The sequence below is a fragment of the Mandrillus leucophaeus genome, unplaced genomic scaffold, assembly GCF_000951045.1.
Source record: "Mandrillus leucophaeus isolate KB7577 unplaced genomic scaffold, Mleu.le_1.0 Scaffold480, whole genome shotgun sequence".
Taxonomy (NCBI): Eukaryota; Metazoa; Chordata; class Mammalia; order Primates; family Cercopithecidae; genus Mandrillus; species Mandrillus leucophaeus.
This window is the reverse complement of record NW_012105143.1, coordinates 1,438,387-1,456,672: the sequence shown is the minus strand read 5'-3', so window position 1 is coordinate 1,456,672 and position 18,286 is coordinate 1,438,387. Positions and strand designations below refer to the sequence as shown.

The 18,286-nt window shown below is 50.9% G+C and overlaps 1 protein-coding gene across 1 annotated transcript; it reads right to left on the bottom strand.

Annotated features, from left to right (window-relative positions):
* Positions 1-678: 678 nt before the first annotated feature.
* Positions 679-9,661, bottom strand: TBC1D26 (TBC1 domain family, member 26). The gene is made up of 9 exons (XM_011995305.1): positions 9,516-9,661; positions 6,838-6,977; positions 6,478-6,553; positions 6,221-6,303; positions 4,375-4,414; positions 3,821-3,901; positions 3,515-3,622; positions 3,073-3,182; positions 679-1,800 (listed from the first exon to the last, which is right to left on the bottom strand). Exons 3-9 carry the CDS (start codon positions 6,550-6,552, stop codon positions 1,665-1,667), a joined length of 633 nt encoding a protein of 210 aa, XP_011850695.1. The 5' UTR covers position 6,553; positions 6,838-6,977; positions 9,516-9,661; the 3' UTR covers positions 679-1,664.
* Between the last annotated feature and the right edge of the window lie 8,625 nt (positions 9,662-18,286).

Sequence of the window (18,286 nt, the reverse complement as noted above, 5' to 3'; positions counted from 1 at the left end):
GATCCCACGCCCAAGATGTGGAGGCATCAGCTGGAAGATCTGGGCAGGGCAGGGGACCCCAGACCCCGAGGCCTCCCTCCCTCCCATCTGGTGACCCCAGCATGCAGCCTCAACCTTGGCAAGGAGGGCCCTGGCTGGAGGTGCTGCCTAGTAGCATCCCAGGTCCAGGTGCCCGGAAGGCAACCTGCCTTTGACACCACGAGGCAGGCGCTGGTTGGGAGAACAGGATGGAAGCTGGGGGCTATGTGGCCATCTCTTGGATGTGGGGTCACGCTGGGGGACATGGGATGGGCAGACACTGCCATCTTGGCTTTGTTGGCCCATCTGTAGGGAGGGAAGGTGGCTGGGAGCAGAGCCAGCTGGGAGGCAGAAGGACTTTCAAGGAGGTGAGTGGCGCCTGCACAAAATCGGGGCTGGCTTTGGGTGACAGAGGGCGGCCTGGGGGAGGTATCCATGTCCTCTGATATTAGGGATGAAAGGCGTCTGACTTGAGGTGAGGGGGTCCCTGTCCAGACCCAGGCTGCTGTGGGACCTCAGAAGGGACATCCTGGAGGCTCCAAACAAGCTGGGATACAAGGAAGACACCTTGCCTGGAAGTTGGGGTCACCGGCCAGGGTGACATGGCTGTGTAAGACCTTGGGGGCAGCTGTCCACCTACCCTGCAGGGAGTGTCTCTCACCAGCCAGCAGCTGGGTCAGCGCCCAGAAAGCATCTTCCTCTGGCAGATACAGGAGGAGGATGGCAGTGATGAGGCTCAGGTCCCTGTGGTAGCCCACCTCCTGCAAGAGCCAGAGTCACCGTGGAAGGATGTCACCTGGGAGGGCTGAGGCCACCTGGGAGGATTTACATCACTAGAGATGGCAGAGGTCCTTGGGGACACCTGCCTCAGGCCCCAGAAGATTTGAGGTGCAGCTGTGCACCCCTCCCCTGGCACTGGGCATGAGGACTGAGCAGATCACACACAACTCAGTTGACAAGGAGCATGGATGGACTCCTGCAGCGCGCGTCCAAGCTCACATGGCCCGAAAGGGCACAGTCAGGGATTGTTCATGCTCCCTCCCCTGGGCCAGGCTGGGGAGGCCACTGTGCCAGGCCTGGGGCAGCACCTCTGAACTGCACCCGCCACGAGGGCAGGTGGCGGGGCGCTGACCACCACACAAAGGGTCCTGCAACCGCCCAAGGGCTGCCTGCCAGACACAGGGGGTGGCTGGGTCCTCCATGTGGGCAGCTCATGCAGTCAGCTCAGTGGCTCTCCTGGCCTGGAAGGGTCTGGAAAGTGGGGGCCAAGCAGGAGCAGCCACCTGGGTGACCCCTCCCTATCTGCTATGCTCCTATGGGGTCTGGGCAAAGGGGAAATTGGATCATTGCCAAGTTTCCAGTAAGAAGAGGCTCCCCCAGGATGCAAACTCATTTCAGGACAAGAGCCTGACCCATCAGGCACCTCAGCAACTTCTCAAACCTGCCTCCTATGAGGACCATCCTGCGTAGGCCCCTGCCAAGCTCCTAGGCTTTGGGGCAACACCTTGAGAGGAAGGTCATTTCTTCATCTGAGACGTGGTGATTGGGTCAAGGTGACAGCAGGAGTCTGGGCTTCAACCCTTTTCTGCCAGCAGGGAGCTTGAGTCCTGCCTACTACGAGCTGGTGGGTCACGAACACTGAATTTTCAAGAAGTGCCGACACCCCCAAGAGACACCCATGCCTGTGAATATGGGTACATGGCCCAGGAATATCGCTGCCCGGGAATACTCACAGGGTTATATGCAGAATAGGCCACAAGGATGTCACATAATTCCTGCTGCCTAGAAAAGAGGGAAAAGAGGATTTTGTTTGTTTTGTGCAGATGCTGTCAGTTTCATTTTCTCTACAAACCCAGACAGCAAACACAATTCTGGGATAAGGTGATCCCCCAAATAAGCAGTGAGCTCTTCAGGACACCTGAGTTTTTAGGAATTTTTTTTCTGTAAAATCCATATTCGTTGCAATGCAAATATCACAGGTGTACAGTTGGATCAGTGATTATTTTCACTCTGGTTGATTTTTTTCTTCCCCTTTTGCTCGAGTTGCAGACACGGAAGTCCAGTCTTCGGGATGTGCAGTTCCATGATTCTGAACCAATGTGCAGAGCCTCCCGTCCACCACTGCAGCCCCTCCCAGAGCGGCTCCTTCAGCCTCCAAGTCCCCAGCGTGTCCCCTTTGCAGCCAATGTCTCCCAGCTCTGTCAGCCCCTGGCCATCCTGACCTGTTCTCTGTCTCTATGCTTTGCCCTTTTCCAGAATGGCCTATGAATTGGAATCCCACGGTGGTAGCCTGTGGGGTCTGGCGTCATTCCCTCAGCAATACACATCTAAGATCCACCCATGTTCCTGCGGGCATTAGGGGTTCGTTCCTTTTCCTCCCTGAGTCGTCTCTCTCTGAAGAGTGGAACCCCCTTCCTCCTAAGTTCCCGTGTTGAAAAGCATCTCGGTAGCCTCCGGGTGTGAGTGACAATCAATCAAGCAGTGAATGTGGCATGCGGGTTTTACTTGAACCTCAGTTTTCACATCAGTGTGGTCAATATCTGTCACACTTTGGGAATGTGTGGTACAAGGCCACTGAACTTTGTGAGTCACAGCCCATCTGACTTACAAAGTGGCTGTGTCCTGTCACATTCCCACCAGCCAGGGATGAGAGTTTCCAGAGCCCTGCATCTTTTCTAGTATTTTGGGCTGTCAGTGTTGCCCGGGAAGGCTCCCAAGCCCTGCCATCTTGCCACCTTCCCATGGGTCCCTACCCTGGGTAGTTGTGGGTCATGGAGAGCACTTTTCACTGTCCGCATTGTTATTATTATTTTTTTCTGCCTTCCATCTCCTTGTGAGCCACCTGGGTTCTGGCCCTAAACGTCCCAGCCCGGCCCAGGGCTTAGAGCCAGGGAGGTGCTCAGTCCATGGTGCTGGCTGCTCCCTGGGCCAGGAGAGCCCTTGGTGGCTCTGTCACCCCTCCTGGGTGACCCTGGCCTCTGCCCTGGGGACACCCTCATCCCTCTGGATTGCCCCCATCTTCCCTGTGACCCCTGCAGCCCCCATAGGCCTTACTTGACTCCAAATCTTTGTATGAACATCATGTGGTTCTGCAGGGTGCTGTTGACATCTAGCTGGATGCGGTGGGTGATCCTGGAGGACCTCTTGCCCTTCTCCTTCATGACCTGTAGGGCAGGGCCAAGAGGAGGAAGCAGCCTCAGAACAGACAAAAGATTTCCTGCCCCAAACGGCAGTCATCCCACAGTCAGCACTTCTGGAAGGAAGGGAGGAAGGTTTCCTTCTGCAGAAAGCTCCTTTTTGCCTTGTTTCTGAAGCCAGGGAGGGTCACGGAGCCCAGTGCACCTGTGGTGCCTGAGTCACCATCTATGCTCAGGATGTGCGTCTGACCACAGCCCCCATCCCCAACCCAGGCTCTATATTCCCTCCAGCTGGAGTCCTGGGCTCCTGATACAGCCTGGCTTGTTTGTCCTGCCCTGGCTGTGTGGGAGGGACTTACCTTATATTTGCCTGGATTCTGGGACTTGACTTTGTTAATATCTAGCAAAAGTGACCATGCCTGGCCCCGCACCACCAGGGGGATGCCTTTGTATACTCTTTGAGACAGCTATAGACAGAAGAACACACCAGTGAGACAGGACACAGGGCGACTCCGTGGAGGAAAGCTGGCGGACAGGCCTGCTGTGCTATGGTGAGGAGGGGGTGCCACCCACCCACTGAGGCAGACAGTGCCAGGTCTGCTATGGGTGCCTGTCCCCTGGCTCTGCAGAGAGCTGTCACAGGGGCCACTCCCTCCCCATGTTACCTTCTTGGTGTTCCTATATTTTGGCCATTCTGCAAACATCTTTAGCCACTTGTTGGTACGTTTACTTTCCTTGCGTCTTTGCTGTCAAATGAGCCATGATGGGGTTAGCGGAGCTGCCAGGCCTCTGACAGTGGCCCGTGGATGCTGGGTCCAGGGCTTTGGGGCCCTGAAGAGACCCAGCCTGAAGGAACCAGGAAAGGGCAGACCCCGGGGGCTGAGACCCTCTGAAGGAACCAGAGCTGGTAGTCTGGACTGGTGATACCAGAACACGCCATCCTCAGGCCATAAATGCCCCGAGTTTGGGTTAGGTCCAGCCTTCAGCTGGGGTCTTGGTTCAAACAGGCAGTGGACTCTGAGCCAGGACTGCAGTTCTTGGTTTGGGTTTTGGTCAAGCCCTCATGGAAACAGAGTGAAGCAGGAAAGGTCGCCCCTCCCAGTGACAGCTGTGGCCCACTCACCACCACACAGGCCCATAGGCCACCCCCTCTGCCTCACTGACCACCCGATTCCTGGCCCCTGGAGCGGCCTCCCACGCAGCAGGCACAGGCTCTTACCTTCACCTCCAGGGCTCTTATCGGGGGCAGTTCCGTCTCACTGTAAGGCAACCCAGGCAGAGCTGAGGACCTGGCTGAGCCAGGAACCATCCCCCTACCTGAGAGGGCCCCGGGGAAGGACCAGCCTATCCCCATCCACCCTAAGCCTCAGCCTGGGAGAAGACACAGAGAAGGACGGCAAGGGCCTTCCTGCGGATCTGACACCTGCGAGGCACTGGGACCCTGAAGAGGAGGGAGCTCGAGGCTGGTCTGGCAGCGGCCACTCGGGGCCCATGCGGTGCCTCGGGCTGCACAATGGGGCTGCTCCTCCAGGGCTGGAGGTGACACCCTCTGTGGATGCTGAGAAAGTCCAGTTCTGAGACGGGATGGGTGCCGCCCCGGGTGGGTGGCCAAGCCCTGACTTACAGCAGTGCTTTCAGAGTGACCACATCACCCACCAGAGTCCAGGGAGCCTGGCCTGAGCGCTGCCTGGTGCCCTGAGGACACACCTGGAGCCCATTCCATCTGACACTCCCCATGGGCCTTGCAGGGTCTGATCTCCCAGCATGCACCTGCCTTCCCCTGCATCCTGGCCGCTCAGCCTGCCTGCTCCCCATCTTCCCCCATCCTGCCTGGCCCAGAGACTGTGACCCTCTCTCTGGCCACCCTGACCCTTCTGTGACCCCGTCCTGTCAGAACCTCTGACTGAGACCTCCCAGATCCATCCACACCCATGCCTTGGTCACTCTCTCATTGGGCTGCCCAGCACTGCTGGGGAGACATCCAGGGCAACAAGGGTGACCAAGGGCCCTGCAGGCAGTGGGGCTGGCCCCACCACTCCCGCTGCAGCCTCAGCTGGCTCTCAGGGTAATTGGCCTTCAGCCCTCAGCCTCCTCCCAGCCACTGCAAAAACCAGGACATGGGATGCCTGCCTGTCCTCCGCCTACTGTCCTGTCTGCCCCGACTCGGCCCCTCCATCCACCCTGCACAGTGCTGACTGAGCCAGCAGGAAGCAGAGTCTCTGGAGGGCCACGCAGAGCCTTGGGGACTGACCGAGTCCCCCCACTGAGAGGTCCCAGATGAGCCACTGTTCCCTGCCCACCCCATCTGTTGTCCTGCCCAGGCTGTCAACTCCACCCTGGGCTGGCTTTGTTCAGGTGCGTTCCAGAAGTGGCAGGTCTCAAGGTCTCACCCTTCCCTCCTCCCCCAGGTTCCTCCCTCTCTCCATCCTGGGAGTCCTGAGGGGCTGGCTCCAGGCTGGGCTCCCCTTACCAGGCGCAGGTCCCTTCCCAGCACCACTCCCAGGGCCTTCAGCTGCTCGCTCTGTTGTCCCCCTGGCCTCAGTGAGAAGCCAAGGCCAGGGCCCTGCCCTTCGTCTTCCACAACCTATCAGGGCCAGGGCCAAGGCCCTCACTGTCCCCATACCCCTTCCTCTTGGCTGAGCCCCCTGAGCCCTCAGAGGTCTGCTATACAGCTGCCCACAGGCCAGGCCAGATGCCCCCCTGCCCTGTGGCCACAACCCTCAGATCTCACCAAGGCAGGCCCTAAGGGGACAGGGCCAGATCCTCAGGCTGCCTCCTCCTCTCCAGCTTACTTGGAGACGACAGTGCTGAGAGTCCACGGGCCTGCCCTGAGAGTCCCCTCTCTGTCCTGACTCCCTCTCCTGAGCTCCCTAAATGTGTCATGAGGCTATGCCCTAACCGTGACCACGGGCTGGGCCTGCAGGAGAGCCTGGAAGAGTTCTGACCCTGGAGAGGAGATGGGTCCAGCCAGGGAGACGTATCCTACTTCAGAGAAGCCTTTCTAAAAGCAAAACCCATCCCTGAGGTGAGATTGGTGGCTGGGGGCGGGGGGACAGAAGACTCACTGCACAATCCCGAGGTGATTCATGTATTTCCTGATGTTGACCTGCTCATTCCTCATGTCCGCGGCTACCCCAGCTCGGTGTCCCTGAAACCCAGAGGAGGCCAGGGTAAGCGGGGGCAGGGTGAGAGGTGTGGGGGGCCCAGGGATGTGGGCAGCCCCTCTCCACCCGGTGATCTTAGGGAGCCCAGGACCCTCTGACCAGGGCACAGCGGGAGAGGCAAGGTCCTGCCTCCCTCGAGGGAGCAGCCCAACCTGTACCTGCTCATACTTAGTAATGATGGTGTTGCCTTGCCCCTGGGCAGGCAGGGTATCCAGGTCCTCATCCATCTCCATCCTGCAAGACAAAGTCATCCAAAGGCTCTGCTGCCCCTGAGAGCTCCAGAGCACAGCCGAACCACGCTCACTGCACTCCCAGACACCCTCCAGTCTGGTGAGCCCCATTCCACCACCCCTCCCAGATGACAAGGGGCCAGACTACGTGGCCCCACTCCTGGCTGGATCTCTGGAGTCCTTGCCTCCAACCAGTGACGGGCTCCTTCCTAAGGACTTGAGCACATGGAGACCCATTCGGGGACAGAGAGGCCCATTGTCCCCAAACACCCCAAGGCAGACACACACCTGCCCCGGCAGGACAAACGGTGTCCACTTGCGGATGGTGAAGGGCCCACGATGGCCTGTTCTGGGCACCTGGAGGCAAGTGGAGTCAGGGACCGGATGTCTCTTAGGATCGTTCAGAAACCAGGAAGATACTCAGTTTTCTGTAGGAAGCAAGACATCTGGTGACTGCTTCATTCTGCCCCAATTCTCACTCACTCTAGCCAGTGAAGCCGCTTCAGGAACAACACCAGCCAAGCAGTTTGGTTTGAGGAAAAGATGATCTATTGACTCCGGAGCAGCCTCTGTGCTCGTGGAGACCCCGTCTCAGGTGGAGGATGGCGGACACCACAATTCCTAGCTGTCAATACCGGAGGGGACTTTGTTTTCTTGGGTCACCAAGAAAGAACAAGAGAACTCTGGGGCCTTAGTCCTAGAGAACACCCGGGGGGACCGTCCCTGCCGGGAATACTCGGGGCAAAGGGATGGTAAGGCCTCTAGAGGATCAGACAGAGAGAATGGGATGCTGCGGGAGGGTTCCAGTCCCCAAGCCCCTTTGACCAGGAGGGACGATCGTCACCCTCCAGGCAGCCCTCCAGGGCTCCTTCATTTTCCACAACTGCTTGAGGGCAGAGGGATCCCTGCCCCACTCCCAGACAAAGGACCCCATATGTCCAGTGGGTCCAGCAACCATCAGTGACCGCATCTGAAGTCTGAGTTGGTGAGCCCTCCTCCTGTGGGGACCCAGCTTAGGGCCCAGACTTGGACTGAGAATTGCAACCTCCACCCCACCCACAGGGGCTCTGTCCCAGTGGCTCTTCCAGGACCAGACCCTGCCTCATTGAAGTCCAGAACTCCAGGAAGATTTGGAATCTACAGTAGGGAGGCCACAGAGGTCAGAGCTCAAGTCCAGCATGGCAAAGGGTAGGGCTGAGAGCAGAGACCAGGTCACATCTGGGTCTCTGGGCCAGTCACCGCCTCTCTGAGTCTACACATCTCACCCGTGGAATGGCTACATTTGGGGACAGCACCCACCTCACAGAGTCACTGTGAGGACAAAGGAGAGGGCGGTCCACTTAGTCAGTGCAGAACATGCACCCGGTGAGTGCTCAGGGATGACCCTCCTCGGCATCTGCCCAGAGGTCACTCACCTGAGTCTGCTGAGGCAGCTGTGTCTGTCACTTAGAAAAGTCGTTTATGCATAGAACCAGACACCTGTGTGTATCCTGTGTCCAAGTGCTGCACAACACAGAGGTGGGCGGGTGGGCGGATGGGCAGTCACTAAGCACCAGTGACATTGTGGGGTCATGGCACCTGTCACAATGGACCCATTTCCCAGGTCAAGACAGCCCAGAGTCAGTGTCCTCCAGCCCCCAAGGTGTCAAAATGTGTTTGTGCAGGTGAGCATGCACGTTTATGTGGGTGAACATGTGTGTGCACAAGTAGCTTCTCTGGCCAGGGCTGGCTGTCCCACTTACATGTGCACCCAAGTCCTTATCAAGTCCTCAGCAGTGTCACCTTCCCTTGAGGCCTGTGGCCAGCATCAGAGCATCCATGGGTCCTCCCCAACCTCAGGCCTCCCCACCCGGGGCAGTCCTGAAGATGCAGATTGGGGCTAGGGGATAGAGGGCACAGGGCAAGGCCCCTCATTAGGGGGAACTCAGCTAGACTGTAAAATGCTAGATGTGAGTGGCAGGGTCGGATTCCACACATCTTCTCACCTCCTCCTCCCAGTAGCCTTCCAGGGTGCCATGACTCATAGCTGCTACGGATGGAGGCAGGGAGGCTCTAAGGACAAACCCCGTGCCTGAGGTCACCCAGCAACCATCTGGCCAGGCCCCCACTAACCAGACCTCTGCTGGCCAGGCTTTCACTGACCGTTTTCCCAGTGACCAGGCCTTCTGACTAGGTCCTCACTGATCAGGCCCCTGATGACCAGGCTCTAACTGACCATGCCCCCACTGACCAAGTTTTCATTGACTAAGCGCCAGTGGCCAAGCCTCTGCTGACCTGGCCCCTGATGACCAATTCCCCACTGACCATGTCCTCTCTGACCAGTCCCCCAGCAACCAGGCCTTCCTGACCAGGTCCCCACTGTCCAGATCCCCCCTGCCCAGGCCCCAGAGCAGCAGTGCTCAAGGTCCCCTACCAGAACTGCCCACAGGCAGAGGGCTCCCTACTCCCAGACAAGGGACCCCATGTGTCCAGTGGGTCCCGCAGAGACCATCAGTGACTGCATGTGAAGTCTGAGTTGGTGAGACCTCCTCCTGTGGGGACCCAGCTTAGGGCACAGACTTGGACCGAGCACCACCTCCCTCCACCCCACCCATAGGAGTTCCATCCCAGGGGCTCTTCCATGGCCAGACTCTGTCCCATCAGGCGGCAGAAAACCCTGGGCAGATTTGGAATCTAGGGCTACAGAGGTCAGGGCGTGCACAGGGCAGGACTGAAAGCACAGGCCAGGATCACATCTGGGTCCCTTGGCCAGTCACTACCTCTCTGACCCTAGACATCTCACCTGTGGAATGGGTACATTTGGGGACAGCACCCACCCCACAGATTCCACCAGGTCAGTCCAGAACAGGCACCTGGTGAGAGCTCAGGGATGACCTTCCTCGGCACCTGCCCAGAGGCTAGCACTGCCCACCAGGTACTGACTGTCCCCAGGTCAGCAGGGAGGGAACAGAGCAGGTCACACTCACCTGAGTTGGTTGAGTCGGTTGTGTCTCTTACTTAGCAAAATCTCCTCTTCTGAGAACCAAACAACTCTATGTCTTGTCTCTAAGAGCTCCAGACACAGAGAGGGCAGGCAGGCAGGTGGGCGAGTGCTCAGCACCAGTGATATTGTGGGGTCATGACACCCATCACAATGGGCCCCTGCCTGGGTCAGCAGGGCACAGTCAGCACCCTCCACCCTCTGATGTGTCAACATGCTTGTGTGCAGTTTGTGCATGTGAGCAGGCACGTGTATGTGGGTGAACACATGTGTGCACGCCTTTGTCACTGCTCTGGCTGGGCCCGGCTGCCTTACTCACATGTGCACCCAGGACACTGGGTCACCCTTGTCACTGTCTCCTGCCTCGGGACCCATGGCCATTGTCAGAGCATCCACGGTGTTCCCTAAACTCAGACCTCCCCATCCAGGGCAGTCCTGGCATTGCAGATGGAGGATGCGGACAGAGGGTTGAGGGTTGGGAGCAAAGGGCAAAGGGCAGGTCCCCTCCCTAGCAGGGGACTCAGCTAGGCTGTAAAGTGCTAGATCTGTTTGGCAGAGCTGGATTCCACACACCTGCTCACCTCCTCTTCCCAGCAGCCCTCTGGAGTGCCATGACTCGTTCCCACTACAGATGGTGGCAAGGAGGCTCCAGGGACAAATCCTGCCTGAAGTCACCTAGCAGCCACCTGGCTAGGTTTATGCCAGCCAGACCCCCACTGACCAGGCCCCCGCTGACCAGGTTCCCACTGACCAGTCCCCCACTGGGCAGAACCCTGAGCTGCGGTGCTCAATGTCCCCTGCCAATGACTCCTCCCTCAGTCCGCAGACCTCCCTTTCCCTCATCAGCACCCACAGGCCATGCCCTAGGGGGTCTTCTTGGTCAGGCCCTTCCTCCAGGACACAGGGAGGGACAGTTGGCCTCAGCCTCTGGGTGCCCAGCTTCACACTTGCCCCCAAAAGCCCTCTGGGCTCACCTCAAAGGGGGTAGTGAGGTGGCCTGGCACTGCCCGGACATGATATCTCAGCCTATTCCTGAGCTGCAGAGCTAGAGGAACGGGGGGACATTTTTCAGACCAGGCACCCCATTTTGCTGGGTCTCCCAGGGTTCTTCCTAGGCACAGCACCGAGGCTGTAAGATGACTGGCCCAGAACCCTTGAGACTAGGCTGGGGACCGCATGAGAACTGTCCCCAGATGACCAGAAGACCCTTTGCTAATTTCCTGGTACCTCATTTCTCACCAGTTACCCTTCCCCCACCAGGAATCCCCTTCTTGCAGAGTCGATGAGGAGAGGAAGATAGTCACAGAATCCATGGAAAGAAAGAAAACAGAATGACAATAGAGCGTCATCTATTTCCTGTCCATCCGAAAGGAAAGCCTAAGGAAGCCTATTGGGTTCCATCACCCCGAGGGTCCCAAGGATGGCATCACACAGTGCAATGCCCAACAGCAGGGGCTGTGCTCCATCCCTGCAGACGTCACTGAGGGCACAACTGGGGTTGTCCAGGGTCACCGACCTGGCCACACAGCAGAAACTGGGTCAACAGGAGTGCACACAGGCGCACATGTGTACACTCACATACTGGAATAAAATGAATTGAATTTTGTAGCAAGTGTCCACGTGCACATGCACACACACACACACACACACACACACATAAACTTGTTGCTGATCTGTTGACTTATCTCATTGGCATGAAACAGCAGCTAAGCCTGTAATTGCTCTGCCTTTCCTGGGATTTTTCCTTTAGTTTCTCTGACTGCTGGGTTACTGGCCTATGTTTAGCTTCATGGACATGCGTTTCACTTTATTTTTATAGGGTTCCAGCTCTTGCTCATGGAATCCCTCCTTGCCTGTTCTGTAATCTTCCCTTGTTTACTGCCTGTGGACTTCAAGTACCAGACCCAGAGAAAGCTTTGTAGAGACTGTGTACTCCGCCCCCACAATTTCCCTAGCAGGTCTCTTAATTCCCATCACCATCCAGGGAGGGTCATTGCTGGGATCCTAGGAATCATGTGCTTTGTCTCAATGGCCACAGTGGTAACCATAATAGTCAGTTCTTCTCTCTGTGCAATTCTGGAACATAAAAATCTTCTCTGGTAACAAGACTACAGAAAGCAATGAAAGCAACATTAAACAGAGTTTGTTGGCCTGTGTTCCTAAGAAATTTAATGTTTTTACATAAATAATGAAGAAGAAATGACTTTTCTAAAGTTCCTATCATTTATGCCATGGATTGGACTCTTCTGTGAAGGCCGTTTCATTGATGGATGTGGATAGTTAGCTTAATTTCAAGTAAAAGGTTAGAGAGCAAATTGTAAACACAACTGTGCTTTTTGACACTCAAACGACATTAATTAGTTTTGGATCTCTAGAAATATATATTTGCACACATAGGTTCTATATTGAAATACCCAAGTGTGGAATCCTTCGGGTGACTTATTTTTCATCAACTAGAAATAATATTAAAATTGCAAAAATTTATTATAATTTATATTATTTGTCCTAATGGCAAAAATGAATTCAAATACATTTATTCAAGTATAATATACACAGGAATCCTATTATTCTACTACTCAGTGATTTCTTACAAAGAGGAGATATGCTTGGAACTACCACACAGTCCAAGAAAATGAAATAAAAATAACAATCTGGAAATCCCTCTCCTGAAGGTCTGCTCCCTAACCACTGCCCATCTGTCTTGCCAAAGCAAAGAGTCACCTGGTTTTTAGCGGCCTCAGTTAGTGTTGCCTGTTTCATAAATGGATGCATGGAGGGCCATTCGGTAGGAATGGTTTTGTGTGTGGCTTCTTTGGCCCAGCATTATTACATTTGTGACACTCCTTCATGAAGCAGTTCTCTTTTTTTGAGACGGAGTTTCGCTCTGTCGGCCAGGCTGGAGTGCAGTGGCGCGATCTCGGCTCACTGCAAGCTCTGCCTCCCAGGTTCATGCCATTCTCCTGCCTCAGTATCCCAAGTAGCTGGGACTACAGGCGCCCACCACACGCCCGGCTAATTTTTTTGTATTTATAGTAGAGATGGGGTTTCACTGTGTTAGCCAGGATGGTCTCCATCTCCTGGCCTCGTGATCCATCCGCCTTGGCCTCCCAAAGTGCTGGGATTACAGGCATGAGCCACCGTCCCCGGCCCAAGCAGTTCATTTCTTTTCCCCGCTCGGTAGTATGAATATGGCACATCTATCAATTCTACTGTTGATGGACATTGGTTTGTTTCCATTTTGGGACTATTAGCAATAAAGCCACTATGAACATTCTTGTTAATTTATTTTGGTACACATGCATAGATATTTTAGTTAAGTACAGACCTACAAATAAAATAGCTTGGTCATAGTAACTGCATATGTTCAAATGCAATGCATGTCACTAAAAATTTCAGCTAGGAGGAAAAGCTCAAGAGCTCTATTGTACAACATGTTGACTACAGTTAATAACAATGTGGTAATACTTGAAATTGTTGAGACAGCAGATTTTAAATGTTCTCAACACACACACACACACACACACACACACACACACACACAAGATAAGTATCTGAGGTAACCGATATGCTAGATAACTTGATTTAGCCATTCTACAACGTATGCCTGTGGCTATATATATACACACAGATTTAGCTATTCTACAATGTGTGTCTCTGTGTGTGTGTGTATATATATATGTAAAATGTGGTACAGCACAAATACATACAATTTATCAATTAAATTTTAATTCCAAAGAGTTTTTTGACTAATATATAACCCAACCACAAGTTTGAGTTCCAATTAGATGTCCTTTCCAACACTTGATTTTCAGTCTTCCTTTTATATAATCTGGTTAGTGGATAATGTTATTTCATTTTTTATTTTGGTCTTCTGATTATTAAAAGGCCTGAGACCATTTTCATAAATGTTTATTGAAAATGTATATAATCAGGCTGGGCACGGTGGCTCATGCTTGTAATCCCAGTACTTTGGGAGGCCGAGGTGGGCAGATCACTTGAGGTCTGGAGTTCGAGACCAGCCTGGCTAACATGATGAACCTATTAAAAACGCAAAAAAATTAGCTTGCCATGGTGGCAGGCGCCTGTAATCCCAGCTACTTGGGAGGTTGAGACAGGAGAAGTGCTTGAAATGGAGAGGCAGATGTTGCAGTGAGCCAAGAACATGTGTGCCATTGCACTCCAGCCTGGGGGACAAGAGCAAAACTCCGTCTCAAAAAAAAAAAAAGACCAAAAAAGAAAAGAAATTAGCCGGGCATGGTGGCACATGCCTGTAATCCCAGCTACTCAGGAGGCTGAGGCAGGAGAATCGCTTGAACCCGGGAGGCAGAGGTTGCAGTGAGCCAGGATTGCACCACTGCACTCCAGCCTGTGCTTCAAAAGTGAAACTCAGTCTCAAAAACACAAAACAAAAAAGAAAATGTATATAATCATATTTTCAGGGGTCTATGCAATTTTTTATACTTTTTTTACTGTGGTATCAATCTTTCTAAATGATCTTTGAGAAGTTTTTAAAAATAAATTCTTGACATAAGTTTTTGGGATTTTTGTCAGTTAAAGGTGGAAATATCTTCTCTTTATGAAAGATCTTGGTTGGGCGTGGTGGCTCACGCCTGTAATCCCAGCATTGTGGGAGGCTGAGGCGGGTGGATCACGAGGTCAGATCCAGAACACCGTGGCTAACACAGTGAAACCCCATCTCTACTAAAAACTACAAAAGAATTAGCCAGGCGTGGTGGTGGGCGCCTGTAGTCCCAGCTATTTGGGAGGCTGAGGCAGGAGAATGGCGTGAGCCCAGAAGGTGGAGCTTGCAGTTAGCCGAGATCACGCCACTGCACTACAGCCGGGCGACAGAGCCAGACTCTGCCTCAAAAAAAAAATAAAAATAAAAATAAAAAATAAAAATAAAAAAGAGCTTATTAAGCCGGGCGTGGTGACTCACGCCTGTAATCCCAGCACTTTGGGAGGCCGAGGCCAGGGGATCACAAGGGCAGGATATTGAGACCATCCTGGAGAACACGGTGAAACCCTGCCTCTACTAAAAATACAAAAAAATCAGCTGGCTGTCGTGGTGGGCGCCTGTAATCCCAGCTACTCGGGAGGCTGAGGCAGGAGAATCGTTTGAACCCAGGAGGCTAAAAATACAAAAAATTAGCTGGGTGTGGTAGTGGGCACCTGTAATGCCAGCTACTGGGGAGGCTTAGGCAGGAGAATCGCTTGAACCCAGGAGGCGGAGGTTGCAGTAAACTGAGATCGCACGGCTGTACTCCAGCCTGGACTACCGAGCAAGACTCTGTCTCAAAAAAAAAAAAAAGCTTATTAATGGCTAATCAATCATTGGAGACATTAAGTTTTAGGTAAGATAGAAAAAAGGGTCTTTTAACATAGTTGTATTATATATATTTTTGCCTTGTATTTTTATGTTACAGAATGGGTCTAACTTTGGGTCAATATATGTGTTCACTTAATTTTTTTTAAATTTGGAAGTAACCTGAAACTTACACAAAGACTGCAATAGAATTACAAAGGATAGCCAGGTTCCTCTTAGACTGACACACTGTTAACATTTAATCCTGCTTGTTTTATCATTTGCTCTTTCTATATACAAATTTTTCTTGAATCATTTGAGAGTAAATTTTGTACATTACTCTTCTTTACCTCTAAATACTTCAATATGCATTTCTCAATAATGAGGATATTATTATTTTACACAACCATGATATAGCTATCAACTGCAATAAATTTAACATCAATACATTACTTTAGTCTATTCTACTGCTTGTATTCTAGTTTTGAAAAATTGAACCAATAACGTCTTTAGGAGATTTTCTCTCACACAAGACCTAGTCAAAGATCCTGTATTGTATTTGGTTGTCATGATGCTTTAGTCTCTTTTAATTTGGAACAGTTATTCAGCTTTTCCTTGACTTGTGTGACATTAATATTTTTGAAGAATGTAGTCCTTTTAATAGTCCTCATTTTGGAGTCTGTCAAATATTTCCTCATGATTAGATTCGTTATGCATTCCCAGCCAGAATAGTATACACATTGTGTTATGTCCTTCTCATGGCATCACATCTGAGGCACACAATGTCCATGTGCCGCTTACTCATTATATTAATTTTGATCATGTAATCAAAGTTTTTCTCAGTTCTTCCACAATTATTTTTGCCTTGCAATTGCTAATCATAACAATCTCTGGAAAAGATACTTCAATTCTATGCAAATATCCTGTTCCTCATCAAAATTTCCCCTTAGATTTAGCATCCATTGATGATTCTTGCTTGAATCAGTCTTTACTGTTATGGCTACAAAATGATAGTTTTCCAGCTCCAACATTCCCTTCGCATTCACTCGTTGGCATAGGGTATTCTGCGAAAGCAAGGGTCCTCTGTTATCGCTCATTTATTTACTTATTATCAATGTTATCGCTCATTTATTTACTTATTATCAATGTGAACTCAAGGACTACTACTTTTTCAGTGGTTCACAATTCATCATTTTCTTGTTTTGCTGCTCAAATTGTTCCAGATTTAGTCAGTGAGGGCTACTTCCTGTGTCTTTGTGACCTACTCTCATCATTTTTTTGAGTACTATTTTTTTTTTTTCTGGAATAAGATGTTCCAGGATCTTCTTGGAGTTTCCTTCCCTTAGACCTGCAATCAGCCATTTTTCTGAGGAGCCTTTGTTCCTTCTGAACAATGTCAGAAACCAAGATCTGGGCTCATTGCAACTGAGGTGTCATTGCTTTCAGCCCCTTTCAGTAGACAGAGCTAGGAAATGTGTGTGCTAAGAAGGTGTAAAAGGGATGTGTGGCTGCAGGAGGTCATTTTATACGTGTTTGTGAGTTTTGCTCATCTGCTAAGTTGCCTGTCAATGTAGAGAGTTCTGATTATCTACATCCCAATTAATTTCTTTGGTTAGCAAATTTGTGATTAATATGAGTGGCTGGGAGGCTGTATGAAAGCAACAGTGTCAACGAAACTGTGCAGAAAAGTTAACATAGCAAGTCCGAGCCTGCTATCTTTAGAAAGACTTGCCTACAAGGTTGGCCATGGCTGGCATCGGGGAACTATCACTTTGGGATCATTCCCACTAATTCCAGAATTAAAGTGAATCAATCACTGCTCCTAAACTGTCTGTAAAAACAATGCAGTTTATGCTGAACACCTGCTTTCCTTCTGGAAGTCTGGAGTTTTGGTACATGCTACACAGAGAGTGCCTATGTGACCAGCACCCAGTACAAACCTTTGGAATTGAATCTTTACTGAACTTCCCTGATAGATCACATTTCACACATGCTGTCACAACTCCTTGCTGAGGCAATTGGGCAAGTCTTGTGTGACTTCACTGGGAGAGGACCCGGGGAAGCTTGTTCCTTGTTTCCTCCAGACCTTGCCGCCTCATGAGCCTTTTCTGTTTACTGGTTTTGCTGTGTATCCTTTCACTGTAAAAAACCACAGCCAAGAAAATGACAACATGCTGAGTCCTGTGGCTCCTTCTAGTGAATCATTGAACCCAGGAGTGGTCTTGGGGATCCCTAAACACGTAAAAAGAAAATGTGATGCTTTTGTTTATCCAAAGAAAACAGGACTATTTTTCTCTTAGAGTGAAATGTGTGGTTGTTGCAGCATGCGAAAGATAGTAAAGCACAAAACTGGAGAGGATGCTGTAAGTTTTGGAAGGTTTGGGGAAAGTGAACTTTTCTTGTGCTTTATAATAGCTGTGAATACTGAAAAGAAGAAATAAAATATATTAAAATTTGGACAAAAGTTGGCTTGATTTTGATGGGTTTATTCACTAAAATCTTTGTAAAATCTTTAATTCAAAATATTATATGTAAAAAGATTCAGTTTCGGTTATCTTTGCTCAAGTGATAGTTTGTTCAACAAGAGAAAGGGACAGATTATTCTTTACCTTCTGTGTAATCTGCCCAAATAGTAGAAACTGTCTCTTATCAGAACTACAGTTTTATGCTTTGTTCTGTTATGCTTTTCATTATACACACACACACACACACACACACACACACACACATTTATATTTACATAAATGAACAAAGTCAAAACAGACCCTTATCTTGGAGCCTATGATATGGCACTCATAAACAGGAAAATGTAAGAAATACTTGGCTTTGTTTGGTATGTCCTATAGTTATTAATCAGTTCAAAATGATTGTAAGAGCTGCTCTGTTTATGGGAAGAGGTGTCAGATCAAAGAGAAGGGAAACCTTCCCTAGTTTAATTTTGTATAGATACGTTACTAAAATAAATGTTTCAGAAACTATATACTTACTTATGTTTGGAAGGTCCTGGAGATGTCCACACTATATATAATGCATTCTTACTCTCAGGGGAACACTGATCAACTCCTCTTTGAAATAATCATGTGTTATACTCCAATAAAGGATTTTACTCTCCTTCATTCTGATAATTATAACAAATTATAAATCGTTATTTATAAATTCAGATAGAATTAAATGGTGCTGAGATAGCAAAAGAATGATCTGATGACATCTTCTGAATATCTGAATCCAGTCATATCTGAAGCCAGATCTCCCCATGGGTTTTTAAAAATTACAGTCCTGGGCTGGAAGCGGTCGCTCACGCCTGTAATCTCAGCACTTTGGGAGGCTGAGGTGGGCGGATCACGAAGTCAGGAGATCAAGATCATCCTGGCTAGCATGGTGAAACCCTGTCTCTACTAAAAATACAAAAAATTAGCCAGGCGTGGTGGCAGGCACCTGTAGTCCCAGCTACT